Source organism: Xiphias gladius, chromosome 18 (assembly GCF_016859285.1).
Source record: "Xiphias gladius isolate SHS-SW01 ecotype Sanya breed wild chromosome 18, ASM1685928v1, whole genome shotgun sequence".
NCBI classification, from domain to species: Eukaryota; Metazoa; Chordata; class Actinopteri; order Istiophoriformes; family Xiphiidae; genus Xiphias; species Xiphias gladius.
In genome coordinates, this window is record NC_053417.1 from 6,499,534 (window position 1) to 6,521,584 (window position 22,051).

At 39.3% G+C, this 22,051-nt stretch overlaps 1 protein-coding gene across 2 annotated transcripts in view; it reads right to left on the reverse strand.

Annotated features, from left to right (window-relative positions):
* Positions 1–20,059, reverse strand: part of chrna4b (cholinergic receptor, nicotinic, alpha 4b) — a 38,988-nt gene extending 18,929 nt beyond the window's left edge. The window contains exon 1 of one of the 2 annotated variants that reach the window (XM_040152646.1): positions 19,986–20,059. Coding sequence is in view for 1 of the 2 variants with exons in the window: in XM_040152644.1 (XP_040008578.1) it covers positions 19,981–19,987 (7 nt within the window). In the remaining variant the exon portion in view is untranslated. Of the gene's footprint in view, positions 1–19,980 lie in introns of both variants that reach the window. The other variant, XM_040152644.1, reaches the window with a different exon arrangement.
* Between the last annotated feature and the right edge of the window lie 1,992 nt (positions 20,060–22,051).

Sequence of the window (22,051 nt, forward strand, 5' to 3'; positions counted from 1 at the left end):
AAAGGTTCACTTTCCAACACGACAATGACCCTGAGCACACAGCGAAGACAGTGCAGGACTGGCTTAGGGACAACTCTGTGACTGTCCTTGAGAGGACCAGCCAGAAACCTGACATGGACCCAAACGAACATCGCTTGGGGGGCCTCAAAATGGCTGTTCATCAGCAGTTCTCAACCAACCTGACAGAACTTGAGAGAACCTGTAGAGAAGAATTGCAGAAAATCCTCAAATCCAGGAGTGCAAAACTTGTCACATCATACCCAAGAAGACTCGAGGCTTTAATGGCTTCCAAGGTGCTTCAACTAAGTACTGAGTAAAGGGTCTGAATACATATATCAATGTGATATTTAAGTTTTTCCTTTTTAAATTTTTTTGTAAAAATTCAAAAACTCTGTTTTTGCTTTGTCATTATGGGATATTGAGTGTAGATTGATGAGGGTAAAAAATTAATTTAAACAATTTTATCAGTAGGCTGCAACATAACAAGATGTGAAAAAAGGGAAGTGGTCTGATTACTTTTTGAATGCACTGTACAATACCTCAGTAGAAATACCTTTTAATAAGAAATGTAAAAATTCCAGTTGAAGTCTACATGTTAAACATTATTTACAACTAACATGGCTTCAAGATTTGAATTTAAAGACATCCTCCAATGAAAATCAAATTTTTTTAACCTTGTTAACATGTCCATATGATGTCTTTTATATGATACAAGACATACCATGAACAAAATAAACAGTCAACATCATGGCTGAGTATTTCCACCTTGGAAGTGCAATGTACCAATGGCAGTCTCAAAAACATGGATTCAGACAGTGGGGTTTCATACATCACATACCTAAGGAACCAATCATGTCATCTTACGGGGTGGGTCAAACAAAACATGAAACCTCCAACGCAGGGCAGACTTGTCAGTACAGAGAGCAGGGGTTTGCATTAACACAACCACTAAAACTGTGTTAGCCACTGCCAGTTAGAAGCTAACAAGCTTCTTAGCTTATAACAATATAAAAAAACTAGATAATATTCACAAATCCAGAATTTCTTAATGAGGAATTAGGTTAGGAACTTTGGAGGTGAGGTTTTTTTAAAACTTGTTTGTTTTTTTCACTTTTTATGCAAGAAAAACATGTTAAAGAAAATATTAATCATAGCAGCTTATTTTTACATACTTTAAAACGTGTCTGGAGGGGAACTTTAAGAAATGTAAGGCATATTGCAAAATACTACACCCTTATTATGAGCTCTGTTCACCATAATTTCCTTACTAGAATTGCCTCTTTCGGATGATGAATACAATAATTGAAACAACATTTTGTGCAAATTATGTCAACATAAACACAAAGGACATACAATGAAATCGTCAGCATTAACTACTGATATGAGACAGGATGGAAGCGTGTTCCCATAGAAACAACCTGATTTTGGATTTTAGGGTGGCCTATCCTTGCAGAATGCCCAGGGGCCCATAATCATGTTTTTATGAGGAAGAAAACAGATTACCACTTGAGAAAACTACAATCCTTGAAATATTACTAAAATATCATATTCCTTGTCTTGTTTCTTTGGAAAGAGTTGATCTTGTTGATTCAGAAAAAGGGTCAAAAATGTGTTAATCTACATGTAATTACAATAATAGCCATGGCGACATATTTGACTTTTAACATCTTTCAAGGTCCAATAAAATCCAGTGTCATCAACAGTGAGCCTATACAGCAGGCCTAATACCCTATGGGAATATTATAGGTCTATGACAATGTCATACTCTTATCAAGCAGCATAGTAGGTAAGAAACTGCTGTAATGTACAGATTGTATTGTAGAGACTGCAGTCTATGGCAAAACCTAAACAATGATTGTGAACATTACACAACTCTGAAATGTTTATTTCATATCATTATATACTGACATATCCTTACTTTAGCTTCACTATATGAAAAACTACACTACTTCCTGCATTTGCACTGAACTCTGCTGCCAAGCGCAAATTGGTATTTGCACGATCGTTCCGTATGAATATAATTCATAGGAGATGGGATGGAATTAACAAGACGTCTCCAAAATGTCAAGTGAATTAGGGGAAATCTCCAATGCATATTAAGAGTAATTTGTCTCAGCTGCAGTCAGCCACCCACATGGTGACACCAGGACGGTGACCATCTCTGGCTGTCCCTAGGTTGTTGCAATAGCCTCCCTCATCCATCACGAGTCAACTTGATAGCACACAATGTGCATGGATGACTTCTATGACTATTAGCCCTTGATCCCTTCTCGCCCAACCCACTGTGTTTCCCAGCAAGCCATGTGTGATTTTATTTATATATTTATTTATTTTACAACTGGTGATCCATCAGTGACATTATTAGTACAGGTAACATTTCCCCATGCTGGCACCCTTGTTTTACTCACTTCTCTATTAGAAGGCTGTTGTCAGGCGTGCACTATGGCCACAATTGTGCTTACCCCTTGTGTGTTGAGATATTATCAAATTCTTCTCAGTCTTGGTTCAACTTCTCTACTTATTCTAGTCTATTTTAGAAAATGTTAAAAAAAAATTTTTTTACATTATTTCCATATTGTGAGTGCAGATTTTGGCTGTAAGGGGCAGAATCAGCTCTTTGAGCTAATCTTCTGTCCATTTATATGTTCACAAGTATCCCAGTAATGTTTTTGCACATGTAAATATGCTGATAAACTGATTTTGAGAAAGCTATGCTAGCTTTTTAGTCATGTTCCCAGATTAAAAAAAGAAAAGTTTGACTTAGTTGTTTTATTTGATGAAAATTTTAATGAGAAAACCAACAAAATCTTTAAAAACTATGCCTTAAAATGGGCCAAGGATATTGATATTACAGGAAATGAAATAGAGTGGACTAAAGTCTGGAAAAATGCCAAGTACCCGTTCTGTTCAACTAAAACTAAATTAAGACAATTCAAAAATAATCAGTCGCTTATCTTACACTCCAGCTAAACTTTTTAAAATGGGTGTGTGAGAAAATAACAACAGCCCAAACGTTAGCACTAGTGATCCTTAATTGCTACACCTAATATGGGGATGTTACAAAATCAAAGAGGTTTTGCATGAAATCTCAAATCAAGTATTGATTCTCAGCAAAATAGTCAGAAAGTTAATCCCCCACAAATGTATCCTGGGAGATTTGTATGGCTGTCTCCTTGTACAAACTAAAATGAAAAAGATGTTAGTCAATTCGCATTGGCAACAAAAAACATAATCATGAACAACTGGGCTGGTCCTGTCACACCAGCCTATAAAGACAGGATAAGCAAAGCAATTGTTAAAATCTATTTGGAAAAAATGTACCTTGCGAGATAGATTACAGGACTTAACTGAAACATGGGATCCAATAAAAAAGTACATCTTCTCTCTATAATATCCACTGTAAGGCTGTGTCATGATTATTACCATTATTATTATTATTAGTATAACGGTTGCTGCTGCTATTTCTAAATAATGTAAATAATATACATTTATAGTAGGCTAATATAAATAGGGACTGTTTGCCACTATGCCACTTAAAAGGTGTTACATGGAAGTTTTTGCTATTGCTACATAATGTTAGCATTAAAAGCTGCGTACTTACCAGTCTAGAAGAAACGTTGCGATTAAACTTAACTTCTTTACTTGCCAAGAGCTGTCTCCAGCGTTGGAAAGCAACGCCAGTGTTAACTATTGTCTTGCTTCTATTTCTATCAATACTTTTCGTCTACTGAAGTTAGCGTGCTAACCAGCCAGCCCCATTCTTTCACATCTTGCAATATCACTTTGCGATAGAGAGTCACTGTAGTGTCCAGTCTGCCCTTAGTCTAACATGAGAGGATGAAGAAGTAGCGCTGCTCAGAGGGCATATTCTAACCTATTTGTCTTGTAAACGCAACAATGGCTGAAACTCTTGGTAAGGTTGCTGGAGGTTGCTGACAGAGCAAGCAGGCCGAGAGATGGAGTCAACCCCTCAGAGTGATGTCAACATCAGCCCCCCTTTCAAATACACAACCAGCAAGCTGGCCTAAACACCTAGAAAGGCACAGAAGAATCAAGTAGCCAAAGGCAAACAGTCTAGAGGAGTGGCGAAGGCTGGAGCACTCTTTGCGAGGGACAGTTGAGCGCAAACTGAACATGTTCAGCACTAACAATTACAAAGAATGTAGAGCATGATTTGGCGGTTTTACAGCCAAGTGAGCTACAAACTCAAAGACAGGAAGGACAGAGAGAGAAGCACATCAAGGAGCTCTTGCACAAAAAGGCGCCAGCTATTCAAGAGATGGTTGAAAGCAGCTCCAGAGGACAAAGCTGGTCTGAAAGAGCTGTGAAACGAACTCAAGCAAAGGCCTACCAAGCTGCTCTGAGATAAGGAGGCCAAGGAAAAGGAAGGAGAGGGAAAGCAGAGACTTCTTCAAAGACCCTTTTTAGTGCCAACAGGATGCATGGCATCACCCTCACGTACATCAGGAAGGGGCTAGGCTTACCCCTCTGCAATTCAGACTCAGGCCTTTTCAGCCAGAACACACTGCAACTGCAGCTGAAATCCGTCAGACCTCGGATATAGGCAGGAGAAAACCTGCCTTGGAAAGGACTGGGATCGGGGGCTACATGTGCATCTCTTGACCAAAGCCACAAGGGAGCAGAGGAGGACCATGGTCATGTTGGAGGTCTCATGGGCGGAGCAGGAGCGCTACCTCATCAACGCGATGTCCCAAGGCCAGAGGGGGCATGGTAACGATGGGTGGCCACAACAAGCACGGCTAAGCTTCTTAATAAGGGCAATAACAGCATCACAGGCCCCCGGCACATCCACTCAAGGTGCAAGGTTGCACCGGCGCAGGGGCTCCTCAAGTGGCGGCACAACCAAGTGCTGAGGAAGCTGGCAAAGTTGTTGGAGAAGAGCAGGTTGGGGGAAAAAACCTCCTCACGTCACCTCCAACTGTGTGTTCCCTTTGTCAAGCCAGGAGAGAACTAACAGAAGCCAGCAGCAGTAAAGACAATATCTCTGCTTACTCCAGCAAAGGCATGGGAAATGCAGATTGACCTGGGTAAGCAGCTAGTTTTTCCACCCAAGATCACACTGAAGACTCTCAAACTAGACAATGTGATGTGGTCCACAGCCGTAAAAAAGGTCTGCATAATCAAACTTACCATCCCCTGGGAGGAAGGGATACCAGCAGCACAGGAGTTCAAGCGGCTCAATTACTCTGAAGCTGGCTGGACCGCTACCTTTCACTCAGTGGAAGTGGGATGCAGGGGCTTCATGGGCAGTCAACCACCCAACTTTTCCGTGCGGCTGGCATGACTGGGGCGTACCTACAGATGTCCATCAAAGATATGGCAGAGGAGGCTGAGAAATCAAGCTACTGGCTTTGGTTAGGCAGAATGGACAGTTTGTGGGGCTCAACTACCCAATGGAGTCAGCTGCAAGGGGTGATGGGTACATGTCCTCAGTTTGCCACTGGCCTCCCACTGGGAGATGTAGTGGCGTGGGGGCGAAACATCAGTTAAATGTGGCCCCAGCTGACGACCCTGCAGTTGACCCAGTTTCCACTGGCGGAGATGCAGCAGGCAGAGATACACACCACCTGTATGTTACATAGGGTGATGGATTGGTGGGTGTAATGAGGCTGAAATACTATAGTTACATTTTGGTGGTGGGTTGTGCTGAGGGTTTCTATTACTGTGATTACTACTTTAATTTCCTTTTTAAGTTGTTCATTTATAAAGGAACCACCTTTATTTGCATTATTATTTGTTCCTTTTTTGCTTTTTATATTGTTTTTTGTTTGGTATATTTTTTTTTGTGTTTATTTTCTTGCAAAAGTCAGAAATTAAGACACAGACAGAGTAGGAAAGAAAAAAAGCCAACAAATCACAGATCACAGTAAATTAATAAAATCCCTTGTCATCCAAAGTGGGGGGATGGTATAACTAGGTTTTTGACCATGCGCACAGGTGAGTCCTCAGCTCAGTCACACAATGGTTAGTTAAGGTGCTTTTAGACAGTCGGTGGCTGCTGCTGCCACCTCCTTTGTTTCAAACAAACATTATTCCAGCCATGCTGTCAGCAGAAGCAGCAAGGAATGGGAGGGCGGCTGCCACTCATGATCAAGCACATCTATTAGCTATTTGCTGTTCCCATCAGAGTTGAAAATGGTTCATCAATGTTGCAGTAATATATTGCCTTTCTGAGATGTTTTGACATGTCACTGTAGGAAAAGGAAATAAAATGAATGATGGTTGAATTCCAGTTAGCTGTTTCAGGGTCCTAGTATTGTGCATGCTGGCTCACTGTCACGGCTAACTGGGGCACTTGAATAGAACAGACGATGTTAGATGAACCAATAGTGACACTGTTAATGTTATTTAACAATGGTAACTGGGCTTTTTCTCCAATTGCAAGTCAAAATGTCTGCTGTGAAAGTCCTGCCAAGGTACAGTTTTGGTTAAGTAAAACAATTTTTCAATGCTGTGGTGTGGTTTATAACATTATTTATATATTATTGATTTGCTGCTGTTCATTTTTTGTCATGCTTTAAAAAATGTAATAAACTTTTAAAAAATACTTAAACTTCAGTGTGACCTTGTGAATTTGTATGGAGGTAAAGGTAGGAGGCACCAAGTTAGTACAATGATAATATTACATTGTTGCCCCATCACAAACTCACCTGCTGCTCCACTGAAACATGAAAAATAATAATATTCAGCAATGCTCTTATTATAAGACTTGTAGCTCAAGTAGGTTCTCACCAGCTGGAGCAACAATAAACATAATGGAGCCCATCTCATTTTCTCATCCTCTGTAATAATAGAGGAGGAAGAGGGCTGTCTGACTCCAGGCTGCAAGGCTCCTTGGAGACTGACAAGGAAGTCATTTGCACTGCTCAGCTTTTTGGGGTATCAGCAGCCAGAGGGCTTGTTGTCTGCAGTTTCCATATCCACTTTATTCAGCAGTTGAATCCAGTTTTGGAAGTTCAGCAAAGCACACACGGAGCCTCAACGTCATTTTAAGCGCCTTTGTACTCTTAAAAAGCAGCTGAATATTCTATGTATTACTAAGAGTAGAACTATCCTACTTCCGTCTTCTTGCATTATGTGCCTAAAAGCTGTAACTCCTCTGAATAAAATACCTCTAAAACCGAGACCTTGACCACTGACTACTGACTGTACTGGTGAGCTATTCAGAAACCATGTTCCAATATGTTATGGCTCTTTAACTCCCATACAGATAACTTTCCACAACAATAAATTAAGTTACATAGACTCAAAATCTGAAAGAAAAAAATGTGCGCGCTGGCTTCAGAAATAATGGTAGGCATGTGTCCTGCTGTTGCCGTTCTCTCTCTCTACCTTTTTCCTCTTACTCTTGTCCTAACTTTTACCCCCTCTCTATCTTCTTTTCACTATCTGTCCCTCTTTGGGAACTTATCCGTCTCAATCTGTCTCCCCAAATCCACCTACTGTCTTCTCCTTAGTAAGGAGGGTCACGGGAGAGTGCACACTAGTGTGTCTGAGTGTGTTTGTATGACCTGATTGTTAACAATGTATAGAGTAGATGCCTATAACTGCTGACAACATCACCCAGTGTGAATATCCTGTCATTAGCATGTGTTGGAAAGTAAACTGAGGTAAAACTTAAATATTTCAAAACTTTTTTTTTTTTTTTTTTAAAAAAAGCACATTTCAGAAAGTTTTACACTTCAGTGAGTTGAATATTGTCATATTTAACAATGTAGTTTAAAACCAATAGCTGATATTTTGGAAAACTGTAGTAATAATTATGCTTGCAGCAAGCAAACTAATGACACACACTTGCATTTGCTGAGAGAGCAAGAATGATTACTGCTACTCATTATAAAAGACTGTTTTCATTGCAATACTTCACACAAATGAAGCCCTAAGAGTACAGACTTAAAATGATTAACTGTTTCGGTTAATCTGTCTAAGACAGAGTAATTATGAGACTTTGTCGCCAGTCTGAAAAAACTGAAGATTAGTGGCTTTTTTGGAATCACCAATTTGCTTCAGTTTTTAAGAACATTCAGAAAAAGAAAAAGCTGTTGCAGAAGCAGAAATAACGTACCAGGTAGGCTTTTACCTTTGACTGAATAAACAGTTTGACTATTTCTTGGATCTAAAAACGATATCAGGGCTTCTGAGGGGCACTCCCCCTCTGAAAGGTTGCTGATAAACGAAGCAGCATTTCATTCAGTTTGAGAAACATCCACAGAGAGTGAATCAGCGGGTCCATTATCCTCATCTTATCATGTTACTGAGGATGTGAGACAAAGTGAGCTACCAAAAGTCATCTCAAGTCATCTTCAGCAGTTTACACTAAAGGGAGATTTGCCACAAAAATACCAAGTAGTCTGTTTTATTGTACATTATAAGTATTGTAGGATATAATACAATTTTAAGATGATTATTATACACAATGTTTCTCGGGTAATATATTTTGAAATATTTGTTTTGATCAGTTTAATGATGGAAATAAACCTACAGCAGCATTGAAAAAGTTTAATAGGTCAGACTGAGCTCTTATTCAACATGACTCCTGTGTTAGGCGGGTCTGTCAGTTTGAGAGTGATACAGTATGGTCTAATCCTGAGTTTTCAGATGTAATTCTCAGGCTTTGTAGTTGGTTTTGTATGGATTTCTATGGATTGGGCCTTTAGGTTTCTGTTTTGGTGCCTCTTGAGTTTTATTATGCTACTTCTTTGTTGTAACAGTGGGGGCTGGCACTTGTTAGAAACTAATTTACCTTAATTCTGCATTAAAATAGGATTCTAGTGAAGTCTTATATGATTGTCTTTTATAACGAAATACAGTAATACAAAAATCCTTTCTCTGTGTAGGGGTCAGGGTAAGACTGCTAACCACCAGGTGAAAATGTGCTTTGCTTTTCTAAACACACCAAAGACTTTTTTCTTGCCACCTCTAACAGTGTGCCCCTTCCTTTCCTTCTGCAGCCAATAAACAATTGTAGAAGAAGAGGGTGCTACAAGAATTAAAAGAGCACCAGTCGATCTCGAATGGTGAAAACAACGTAGAAGCATGATGGAAATACAGCATTTATGTTCGTTTCATGTATTAACTTAAGTAACATAACAGCCTCCTCATCGCTCCACACAGATCTCGTGTTTTTTTCAGCTGATATTTCAGATTCAGTGGAGCCGAAGCTTCAGGTCACATGCTTCATGTAGGCTATTTATTCGTTAAGTCTGTTTCCATCACTCTGTGTTGCATTTTGTTTTTACACCAACTTTCCCACCACAGCCAAGCATAAAACACTTTTGTGCAATATTTCAACAATGTTTGTAATTTCTGACATTTCCACTCAGGTTTACTAATTCAAAATTCGACAATGCGTATTAAAAACAGGTGAATGGAGACCCACCTAATGATCGTTGACACTCAAAATGTTTTTGGAGAAGAACATCAATGTGATACTGAATACATTAATACTTTTTCTGCTTCAGTGTACAATTATTTGTTGCATACACTGATCAGCCACAACATTCAAACCAGGTAATGTTGTGGCTGATCAGTGTATCACAATAATGTTAAAGTTTCTTTGGAAAAAAAAAATGGGGACAAGGATTGTTTTTGCTTTTCTAACATTTTTCTTTCAGTTCATATTGTCCAATGGGAGGTATACAGGAGGATGGCATTTAATATGGTCCCCAGCCAGAGTTAAACCGGGACATGGTTGCAGTAAAAGATTCAGTGTGTTTGAAACGAACTAGGTTGTAGAACATGTTGTACGACAATGTCTAAAGGCAAAAGTGTTTATACCTCTTCTGAATGGTCACATTCAAAGGTGACTGCATCCCACTCCCCTCCTGATCTCTCTCCAAAACTCTTTTGTGCGCTTTGTATTCTTAGCACAATGAATCATACAAAATGGAGATAATGGTCTCTCTTGTAGTCTCTCCTAGAAGGCATACACGGTGTCGCACTTGATGGCAGAGAAAAGTGGCGTGAAAAGCTGCGTGAAGAATGAAAAAAAAGAGAAAGAGAGAAAGTCGAGCTCCTGCCTCCGAAAAAATTCTGCTTACTGTGTCATCACTGCATACCTGCCCAGTTGCTGTGGAGTGGGCGTACTTGTTGGACTGTCATTTCAGAAAGTTACAAAAGTATTCGGACACACCAGCCACATAAAAAGGTGTAGAAGGAGAGGATTTCAGATAATGTCACATGAACCAATTAGCGCTTCATTTAAAGCACACAGAGGCTTTAGTCACTGTTCACTGTGTATTTGAAAAATCTGTGTACATCAGGCTGTATTTCGTTATCTTTTTACCAGAACACCAATGTCTCCACCTCAGCAAACAGCCATACTATAAATCTATATCTATCTATTACAATGCCATTCTCACATGCTCTTGCTTTGCTCACAGGTATGGTGTTTATTTTGATCAGCGAAGAGGGTCAAAGTGAGCGAGATGAATTGATCTCATATTGCAAAATGCTGCTTGCGTGTATATATTTGGTGAAACCGGCCCCATTTCCAATGTTGCAATGAAGAACAACTGCTACACTATGCTACATGGTGACTGAGCTGAGCTCCACAGTCTGCTGTCTCGGGTATTCCTTTTAACAGTCTCTGGCATGAAAGTTAGAGATACTGTCTAGTTGTGCAAGAATGTTTTTTGTTTATTCGATTCAAGATAAAGGATAAATCCCTCTGGAGTGACATTGAGCTGATCCATTCTGTGTGAAACAGTTGGCCAAAAAAAATGGCAAAGTGTACTGTCTGTAAAAAAAAACCTTAGCACTTTAAATCCCCTGTGTAGTACCAAGCAAAGTTAAGGATGCTGCTGGTGTTGTGTGTTAGCGTTGTTGCTGCACTCAGATCCACACATTTTTTTTCTGGGTTTCTTTTTCATCATGATTATTTTGTGGAACCTTAAGGTTTATATTTAATTCATTTTTGTAATTATAACTTTTGCTCACAAAACCAACATAGCACAGGACCCAACTGTAAAAAAAAAAAACCAAAATTTTCATTTCACTTAATTCATGCAGTTCAATTTGCTCATGTTACTCTGAAAATTTAAATGAAATGAGTCATTGAAACTTCACCTCCTGTATACCTTCATACATCATACTCCTCAGTGCATAAACAGAAAATTAAAGCATTTACTGTCCTCATGGTTCAAAACAATTCAGGAAGACATATTTATACTATCAGAATCTTATCTTGAATACATATTATCAAAGATTGGCTGCCGTTCTAAACGACTGAGAAAGCACACATTGAATACCATCTCTACAGACTGTTTTGAAATAAAGATCTTTCTGACTATAGATAAATTACTTTTCACACCACAGCATGCGTAATTCATTTGCTTTGGTGAGGTTTTCTTGAATATCTTCAAATTGGCCCAGAAAAATCAAAATGGAAAAGAAATTTGTTTTTGTTTTTCCTGTAGCTGGCAAGACAGTTATTGGATTGCCGAGGAGTATTTTTTGAGAACAGCAAAAGCTTTCCAGATGAAGTATCAGCAATAATATTCTTTTCTGCATAAAACAAATGATCAAAATGACATATTACCTGAACCAAACTGCTATGGTACCACACCTTTTTAATGCTTAATCTTTCATCTACCTATTGTCATGAGTCTTTCACTAATTCCTGCTGATAGCCCAGTTTAAAGAGCACCCCATTCTGATAGTTTTAATTAAATGGGGAATGTTTAAGTGCAGCCTGAGTGACTGATGCTGTTCCCCTGATGTTAAGGTCACCATCTGAGGTGCAGTGGGGGTGGACTCTTGTCAATACCTCCACATATTCTCAATAGATAAGTGCTGGTTTTTGCTCTCCTGAGACACAGAAACATCATGTAGTAACAAATGACCACATGGCGAGTGCATGCAACAATTCCAACCAATCCTGGCTTCTTTGCCCAGGAAAGATAAGTGTTTAATGCAAAAGGCAATTAGCTTTAGCCTGTCAGTCCATTTTCAGTCATTCAAAGTTACTTTACAACACAGTTAATTTGAAGTGCTGTTTAACCAAAGCCCTTGGTCTTTATATACATCTCATAATTCACTTGATGAGACTTGGGCGCTCGTGCCTTCAGGCTCTTATCCAGAGGCACTTTTAATTTAATGGAAGTCGTTTCAACAGTGTCCAAACTGAAGGGCCAACTGTATTACACTTGTCCTATTCCCACCGGGGACCGAATAACCAGTCTTACATTATGGTTCAACGGCTTATAGCAAAACTTGAATCTTTGGTGTTCTAAGTAAGAACCAGATATTGTTTTGGAATAATACTAAACAGGTAAACAGAACCTTGTGAAAAATCTTTACAAATAGTTAGATATTAAATACAGAATAATGTACTTTTCTGCTCCAGTAATAATATGAGCATTAGACTAAGGGGGGCAACACACTAAAAAAAAAAAAAACTTTTAAAGAGCCATAGGCCAAACTGTGAACAGGGACACTGCAAAGGTGGGGTACCTCTGTCAGATTGATCTTACGTTGCAACCAACACTATATAAAATGGTTGGGGGATTTCATAGGCGGGACGCCAGGGTTTGTGTCCTTGTCGCTGCACTAATGACAAGTGCCTCCTAATAAACGTAAGTACGTTCAGATTTATGTTTCTTCATCAAGGTATTCCAAGCCAGGATGCCTCCATTCCACAATATAATTAATAGTTCAACGTATAATGTCCGTTGTTGATTGTCATTTAGCACCACTGTAACATGAGATGTGCGTGCCTGGCTTATCCAACTGTGCCTTGCTTCCCTTACTTATATCCCAGAAATAATCAAGTGTGTATTCTTTCCTTCACTTTGTCAAAGAAAGTGACAGGTGCAGCAAGGACAAAGCCCTTGGAAGATATTTACTATATAGGAAACTATAGATGTGTGTATCAACACTGAAAAGGACAAGATTTCTCAACATTTCTTCACATCTGCTCCACATCGTCGTTACCATTAATGGTATATATTGGCATCCGAAACATGAAGGAGAATATCACAAGCAGCCCAAGCTGAGCACTCAGTTCTTGTGCTCTCCAAGTGGTATTTCCCAAGCCTCTGGAGGTATGATGCATAGTTACGGCTCCCTTCTGGCAGAGCTGCAAAATGGAGTCTCTGTGACGCCCTAATGGAAAAGCAAAGCTTACTTGTGTGTTTAGTTCAGTGTAGTTTAATGTTTGAGTAAAGTTCCCACTCATTTTCTGGGGGTTGTTAAACATTCTGGTAAAAATGGAGGAACTCACAGAGAAGCACAAGATAGGTTGTGTAAGTTCTTCACAAATAAACCACAATACTTCACGGAAGATTTTTAAGACTACAGAATGATGAAATAGGATCAGATGATGAACTTGTGATAGGTTCAGAAAAAAAGTTGCACTCAAGCCAGTGCAAGCTCAAGTTCATACTCACAACTGAGGTACGTCAATCTTTAACTAGCCTATCCTATGGAGTACAATGTACAATCAAAATACATATGTCGTCCCTTCTGCTTTTTATTTTGACTACATCACGCATTTTTGGTTCACAGAAGATCTGATTCCTCCATTTGGACACCAGCTGTGATAATAATTGCAAGTCAAGTACTGCCCAGTCAGTGGAGATGCAGATAATGGATGAGATATTAAAGATGGATGAGCGATAATTGTGTTGCAGAGCTTGACAAGACTTCCTGGGGTTCCCCATCATGTTGTCTCTCACCACCCACTGCGGCGTGAGGCTCACTGCACAGCACTGCCATTATCTGCCTGGTAGAATTTGGTAAAGTTCCTGAAGCTGTGTATTATTTATTTTATATTATATTTCAATTGTTATAATGAGTGGTCTGTTATTTTAACCGTGGACATATACAAGTGGCTCTGCATTTGCCGTTTTCAAATTTGAAGTGGCTTAGATGTTATTTATTTATCCGATTTGGGTGAAGTTTCAGTAAAAAAAATTTCAGTGGCATTTGTTCTTGGCTCTTTGAATGGGGCCCATCAGTCTATGTGGGGCTATCCCAACAGGCTAGCGAGAAGTGAGAAAATGTTTCAGCGACACAGCAGTTTCTTAAGAGTCCTGTGAACAAATTCGTGCTTTTTAAGTATACAGCCGTTTCAGGAAGACAAATTGCTATAATTATCTGGCACCCCACCTTAAACCTCAAGATTTTTATGTCATACAGTAACTCACAGCTCTCCCAAATAACTTTAATGCATCAGAGGTCAGAGGACATCTCGGTTGTTTTCTCTGAGAGTGTGTCGTAAATCATCTCCAATCCAACAGTGATGACTAATGTCTAGAAGAAATTGCAAAGAAGTTGATTTGCTGAGTTATATATTTTCATTTCCAATCATGCCACATGTCATCCATGACATTTGAAAGCTTAACTTTAAAGTTATCCCTCCTCGGTGTTTAAGATTGCTTTATAAGGCCTTCCCAACTGATAGCCAAACATGGCCAAGAGGTTTGTCCCTATTTTCCTTTTTGATTGTGAGCCAAAAGCTTGGAACTGCTCGACTGGAATCAGTCCAGACCTTGAAAATGTTGAAGGACACTAGGTTGACTATTCCTTTTCAGATCGTTGTGTATTTCTATTTAATCTGGTATTGATAAATGATACCAAAGAAATGGTTTATGCTGTTTAAGCAACATAAATACATTTTCTCTATACATTTGTACTGTAGGATTCCCGAAGGCACCAGCCAGCCACAACCGGAACCATCATGAAAAGCCTGCACTAAACAAAAGAGGCTTGACAACACACTGCACTATTGGGATTCAGTGTCCACATTATTGGAGCTACGCTCACTTTATGACAGCAAGGTGCCTGTAAGGCAATTACTCTTTGAACCACTGATAGCAGTCTAGATTATTAGTGACTATTATTATTATCATCATCATCATCCTGTCTGTCAACTCCCACAGAGGTCGTGTTCTGTTAAGAAACGTCAGTAAAACTTTTCACCCAGAAGCAAGACAAGTGCCTCTGGGCCCCCTGCTAATGTCATCAGGGTTACAGTAACTGGGAGCGGTTTTGAAAGACATAGGTGTTAACCAGACAGGCAGGGTCTAATGAAAGACACAAATGCCGTTGCATAATGGGAAGTGTAGTATCCAGGGATTTGGAGCTGGACCTACAGAAGTCATGATATCTCCTCCTCTGCTGTCGTGATTTTAACAATTCTATTTTTAATCTTTCTCTCATAAGTCTCCCAGTTTTATGAGAGTGCAGTAGTAGATTTCTGGAATACCTCTTTAAACTCTGCACCAGACCTATTAACTGGACAAAACTACTGGTGAATATGGTGAAAGAAAGATCATGGCAGCCATTCACATCCAACACCACACCAGCTTTAAATACAGACAGAGGTTCTGCTCTCTACTCCACACACAACCACCTGTTACAAGACACTAAGAACGATTAAGCCAACTCCTTGACAACAGAGCAAACTCCATTAACTACTAAAGATTCAGCTGAAAGTTTTGGAAACAGCTAGCAAGTTTATTTTATCAAACTACTGCTGAATCATATGCGGTATGACTATGAGATTATAGACTGAGTTCTATCTGTGCCTGAAAAAAAACAATTGGTGCTCACGTGAAGTTTCCAGGTTATAACACAGGTTAAGTAATGAGCTTGCCTCCCATCCATTTAGCTGATACCGAATTATTAGTTCAACCCTTAAACTTTCAAGTAGTGGCTTCCGTTCCTTTTCTTGATAACAAAATTTTCTCCTTTGTGAAAGCCATCTGTGTTCATTTTTTTGACAACTTTGTCATCCAAACTACTGGCGTACAGCTTTTCACTGAACAGCACCTTCCTGTCAGATTTGAAGAAGATACAGAGAAGACCGTTTTCCTCCACACGGCCATCTAAATTTACTTTTGTGTCTTTTTCCATGCACAGAGACAGCATGACTACAGTCAAGCGTTCTCCAGTCACTCTGGGCCATGAGTAATAAGCGGGCTACAGTTTCTCAGTGAATAATCTTTAGTACACACCCAACGTCACTCGCAGGTTTCACACTAGACTTCTACACTCATAACTGTCCCCTGTAAAACAATGGCAGGTAGGAACTCAATTACTCCTTGGCAAACACACATGAACAAGTTACTATAGAGTGCCGTAACTGATGAATTAATAAATAATAAATGAAATAATTATTGCGTATAATAATAATAATCTTAGTTCTGTAAGTCCCGAACTTACATTGTGGAATTATTCCTCCTGAAATATATAGCTTATCACAGCTTGTTAAGCAATATAAATTAGTATGGTAAGTAATTTTTAAAAAATGTAATGTGTACAATAACTAAGATTACATTCAATGTGATAAATATTACAGCTATCGCCACAAATTTGACTGCTGGAGAGTTTATGCAGTCCACGTTTATTCACCACAATCAGCCAATATTGTGACATTTGCTGGAAGCTAGCTAGCAACGTAAGCAGTTACCACGTGTAGGAGTGTTTCTGTGTGTTTGTGTGGTGGCTCAGCCTCCGACTGATCTCAGAATTCACTGGAAAGTTCATCTCAGTCAGTGTACAATTTGTGTCCATTGACTTTGTATTCGGTCACTCGTCGTCTAAAATCCACCTCGCGCTCTCTCTGAACACACCATAACACCAGCTTCTTTTTAACCTTGCAGAGTGCAGTCCTCTACAGCTTTGCTCTTCACACACTTTCCTTCCTACCTGGCAGGATTGAATTGTTTCAAGACCTACAATTTGCCTTTAGTCTGGACAGTCTTTCTGTCATGAGCTTCATCTCATAGGCCCAGACCGATTCCCCTTTTGAGCTTACTTCAGTCACATTTGTCTCGCCCAAATTTTTTTCTTTAAAACTGCTGATTGGTTCTCTCCAACCTTCAACTTTCCATTTTCACATGTATGTGGCTAACAGGGAAAGTAAAAAAGAACCTCCACTTCTACTCCAAAGCTTATATTTCTCACATCAGACTTCACTGTCGTCATTTAAACACTGTCCGTGACCCCAAATGCTACTAAAGAGCCCATATTATTGGCATTTTAACTTCTGTTCAAATTAAACTACATGAACTCAGCATACACCAATCCTGCTTCTCTCCAGGATCTCCTCTTAATCCCAAAATTAGGCCAGGTCACCAAACACACTTCAACTTCTGCCAAGTTGATGATATATATCTGGCATATTGCCAGTGTACTAATCGAGGCATCAATTTATCAAATTATCTCCTATTTGAAGCGTTGGGAGGAACAAGACCACACATTTGCCTCCAAGTCATTCACCCGCACAATCATCAGACTACCATATTTGTCCTGCTCAGTTTTTCCCTCCTTGTGTGTTTCCCCGTCTCGTCATTCTTCGTCCTTTTCCACAAATATCGAGCCTTAATAATCCTGAGAATAGACAAAGCCCTTACGATTAGTGCCACCAATTTCCATATATTTGACAACCCCTTCACATGCTGCTCTCTGAATTCATGAATCAGTAATTCTAACTGTTGAATCATTTCCTAACCGAGGCGTCTGATAGTCAATGATAACGCTGGAGGATTATTTATGGATTTAAGCTCTCAGTTAAACCCTAACAGCTTCCTTAACTGCTGAAATCAGGTAGTACCTTTCATTCATGCACAGATACACAGAGGCTAGCCTGGCTCTATCTTACTCTAAGATGCTCAGTAAGGCTTCCCCCAGGGCTGTAAGAAATCGGCCATGCTACTCCCACTGAATAATAATGAATCAGTGTAATCACACTGACAGCTACATCTTCAGCCGCTCCAGAGTGCTGCTCTGTGGCCAACTTTGCGCTCTAACCTTCATGTGGAGGGGAAAAAGCAAACTGATTTCTTTTCCCATGAAGAAATAAGGTACATTAATTGATTCCTGCAGAATTTCAGACACACAGTTGTCAGTTTATTAGGAACACCTAAATAACGCAGTCTCATACAACAGTCCTGCAATAAATCCTCCCTTCATGAAGGTTATAATTTTCTGTTGAAATTGTTAAAGACGTGTTGATTCAACTGTATTATCATTTTGGAGGCTGCAGTGTGTGGTGCTGTTGACCTGTACTCCATTATACAGAGAGCTGTTTGTGTTATTTAGCCTACCCTCACTGATTTGAATGGGGTGGACAAATTAATAGAAAGTCCTGTCTGTGTAACACAATACAATTCAACAGCACCATGAACTGTAGCCTCCAAAATGATGATCAAGTTGAATCAACACCTCTCTGAAGCCGTTTCAACACAAACTGAATATTATAACTGTCATGACGGGAGGATTTATCACTTGACTGTTGTATTAGACTGCATTAGTTTTACCTAGGTGTGTTAATAAACTGACAACTGTGTGTAGTATCTAGGTTCTTTAAATATTTACATACTGATCATTTGTTGTATCCAGCAGGTATAATGTGTCTGTCAAAAACAGTCTGCATCAGCTGAGGCCGTTTGAAGCTGGCAAGAAAGGGACTCAGAAATATTTTAGAATATGGTATATATGACTGGTTTGGCAATCTGTTGATCACAATAAAATCTATGTACCTGTCAATGTCAGGCAAGTCCATTTCTAGACAGGCCACCGTTTAGCTCTATTATCCTGAGCATGGTCAATACAGGCTTTGGTTCCTTTTCTTCAGCTGCAGCATGATGCTGTGTGGTCAAGATTAACTTGAACAATTTTAATTTTTGCTCCTCTTATAAGCACAGAGTTAGCTGAAAACTTTTTTACTTTTATTGTGCTTTAGCAGCATTGTTTCTTTGACTGCTTGGAGTTCAATTATAGTTTGTTCATTTTTGCTGAGAAGGATTTATTGAGCGACCTTAATGGAATCAGCAACTCTTTCCATTGTTCAGCTGATTTCTGTTATATCTCCATTAATTTGAAAGCTTTGCTAAGACAAGTGAGGGCACTTGTAATACGGCAGTAACACTGATAGTAGTGGTATGAGTACAATAGAACCTGAAGTTATATTTGTTGAAGTAGTAGTCTATTGGTAGTAGACATCTTCATCTTCAGACCATAAACCAGGAGATAGCTTGCTTGAAAATAATTGCAACATATTAAAGCAGAGCAGTAGAAAAACTGAGGTCCATCTGATGAGACACAAGGAAAACTCACAGGGTGTTCAGTATCAGTTTGTCACGTTATCCAATTCAATATCCTTGACCAATCTGTAATTTATGCGGGGGGTTCTAGAAACTGAGTCGATTGGCATGACTCATCATCACTCTTAAAGTATGAAATGGGGACCTGTCAACTTCGATTTGTGGTTTTTTAGTCCTGAAAGGGCCGCTTCCAATGACTGCTTTTGGCCGCTGTTCCTTGTACAAGGCCTCAACAATAAAGATGTCATCTGTAAACACTTGTCTCATGTTGAAGTTTAAAACAACTTTTAACTGTACAACCGAGTTTTTCCTTGAAACCCAGACACTTCACTGGCTTACAAGGAATAAATTAAATATAAGCTATTATCTCTAACACCACCATAGATCATAGATGAGGGATTTGCTTGCTTCCTGAAAAACCACGTCATTTCTCTGCTGAAATATAAATAAGTCTTTGTCATTTCCTGCACTCAGAAGAAATTTGCTGCAGGCAAGTCAAGGACTATTTATTTAACTAAGACTACTTCAATTTGAACCCCCACCTTCCTTTTCTTTGTGTCCTTCCAATAAGACTGAAGCTGCCTTTGTGTTATGAACAACATCACAGACAAATAAAGCTGGTAAATATCATAAAAATATCATCAGTGTGCAACAGACATGAGTGTACTTTCTCACTTCACTTCTTATGTTTTCATTTCTTTACATAACAGGGATGCATGCCGTATGTGCATAAGTCCTCAAAAAAGTTTCAAAATACCAAATTTGTTATACACAGTATCAAGTATTGCTCTTCAAGAACATTCATAAACTCTTATTTCCTATTCCCTATTGTTTTGGTTCTATGGAATGAACCCAATATGAACCAAAATGCAGACACTGGCAGAACCAAAGGAAAAAGCAGGCTTACTGTACATTTGGCAACATGAGGGTAGTACAAAGAGGCACACTAATGCAAAAGATGAAAGACAAAAAGTCTTTAAACTCAGTTGCTGTTAGCAGGCAGGAGTGGGAAGAGGCTGCTATTTATACCATGGAGCTACTTTAGTCAAGGAGGCACAGGTGTGCTCGGTGAAGCAGGAGAGTCTCAGGGCATCTGGTGGACAGGTGGGGGATGACAAGATCTGGAGAGTTTCATAAGAAACGCAGAATCTTGAGGGAGCGAGAAAGTAGGAGAGTGGAGAAAGGAAGACAGGGCAGGGGTCACAAAGACATGGTGAACACATTGCAAGTTCTGATGGCTGCTGGCAGATTATTTATGATGTCTGATCTAATTTTACTTGATGATCATTATGATGATTATGCAGTAAGGTTTCCACTTTTGGTTCATGTTATCTTAGTTTATGGAGTATGTTACTGAAGAAAATATACCTATCTTTAATGTACTCTGCTATTAAACCACTATGCTAATCTTCTGTTCATCTGTTATTCAGAAGAAGGAGTGTTTGAAACAGTGTGTTAGACTCTGTGCATAAGTTAAAGTGGAAATAGACAAGTTTTTTGCTCTAACTTACAGTGAAGTTAATGCCGATTGCACAGTGTAATGACTATAGAATAATGGCGCCATCAGCATTAAGATTGGTTCCCTATAAGCCTCGCTTTCACTGTCCAATTCTGCCTGCCACAGGTTACGAGGTCCCCTGGCAAAATGAAGGCTCGATATACGACACAAAGAAAGTGTGTCCGCCATTGCGAAACCAAAACAGAAAGCTTTCCCCAGGTAGCAGAAATGGTGGACGGTAGAACAACTGGTGTAACTGTGGCAACCCTAAAAAAAAAAGGAAAACTGTCTATTGCCACTTTAAGACTACTCTCCCAGTTTGTTGATGGGAGCCAACTAAAAACTTTCTGACTCACAGATTCAGTTTGACTCCACAAAATCAGTTTTCTCTTCATTCCTTTTGTTTTGAATAATTTATTTGTGCACCAACCTGACTTATGATGTTTTTTCATGTATTAATAATGAGCCCAACAGACATTTCTGTTTTTTTAGAAAGTAAACCAAAAAAATGAGTTTTATCACTTGGTCCACACTTTGATATCCATTTACACCTAATGGAAGTTGTACCAATTTAGCATTTTGCGGAGTGAGGCATATCCTGATGGGACACCACTTTTATCACTTTGTATCGTAATAAAAAAGCTGGATTTTAATGGTTCAGCATTTGCATTCATCAGTGTGTTCACTGATGTCTGGATCATTGCAGTGTAGCTCTGTTGGCATAACTTTAACCTGTTTAAAGCACATGCAGTCTGAACATGGGAAGTGTTTATGGAAAGTAATAATCTTATAACTGCATGATGTAATAAAACATTTAATAAAAACTGATCATGTTATACCCTGCCCGACCTGTCTGTGGTAAGTCATCTAGACCTCTTCCCCAAACCAGGGCATCATCCCTTTCTGGCTCCCACCACGAACAGTGCCAGTTATGTTTACAATACCAGGCCAGGCTGAAACTCGGGTTCTGGGGCTCAGTGTCAAATTTTAGGTGTACAAACCTATGTATGTGGTTTGCTGCAGCACACACAGTTAAAATGTGTTTAACAAATTTGTCCTCAAAGCACCACCCTGCACCACGCGCTGTGGCTCTAGGATTGGCAACATAACTCGGTTGGTCCACCACTTTGGTCTGGACTGAAATATCTGTTGGAAGGATGCCACAGAGCTGCTTGCTGCAGTGTCTTGGTCTTGTTAAGCAAAGATAGATAGCAGAATTTTAACCTCTGAGAAAGTGGCTTTGGAACAGCTTTCCTGGGTATTTAAAATAAAATGTCTTTCATGGATAATCATGGATTATCTCTGTTATGTGATATTTACAGCACTTTTTAAACTCTATGAAACTGTATGTAGTGCCATGCAATAATTATTAGAATTTGATAATAATACTTATTATTCCTATAGGTACAACTGATTATTTTTTTCTATGTGTGTTCACATACGCTAGCAAGAACAGTTGTGACTTTGCTGTATGATATCT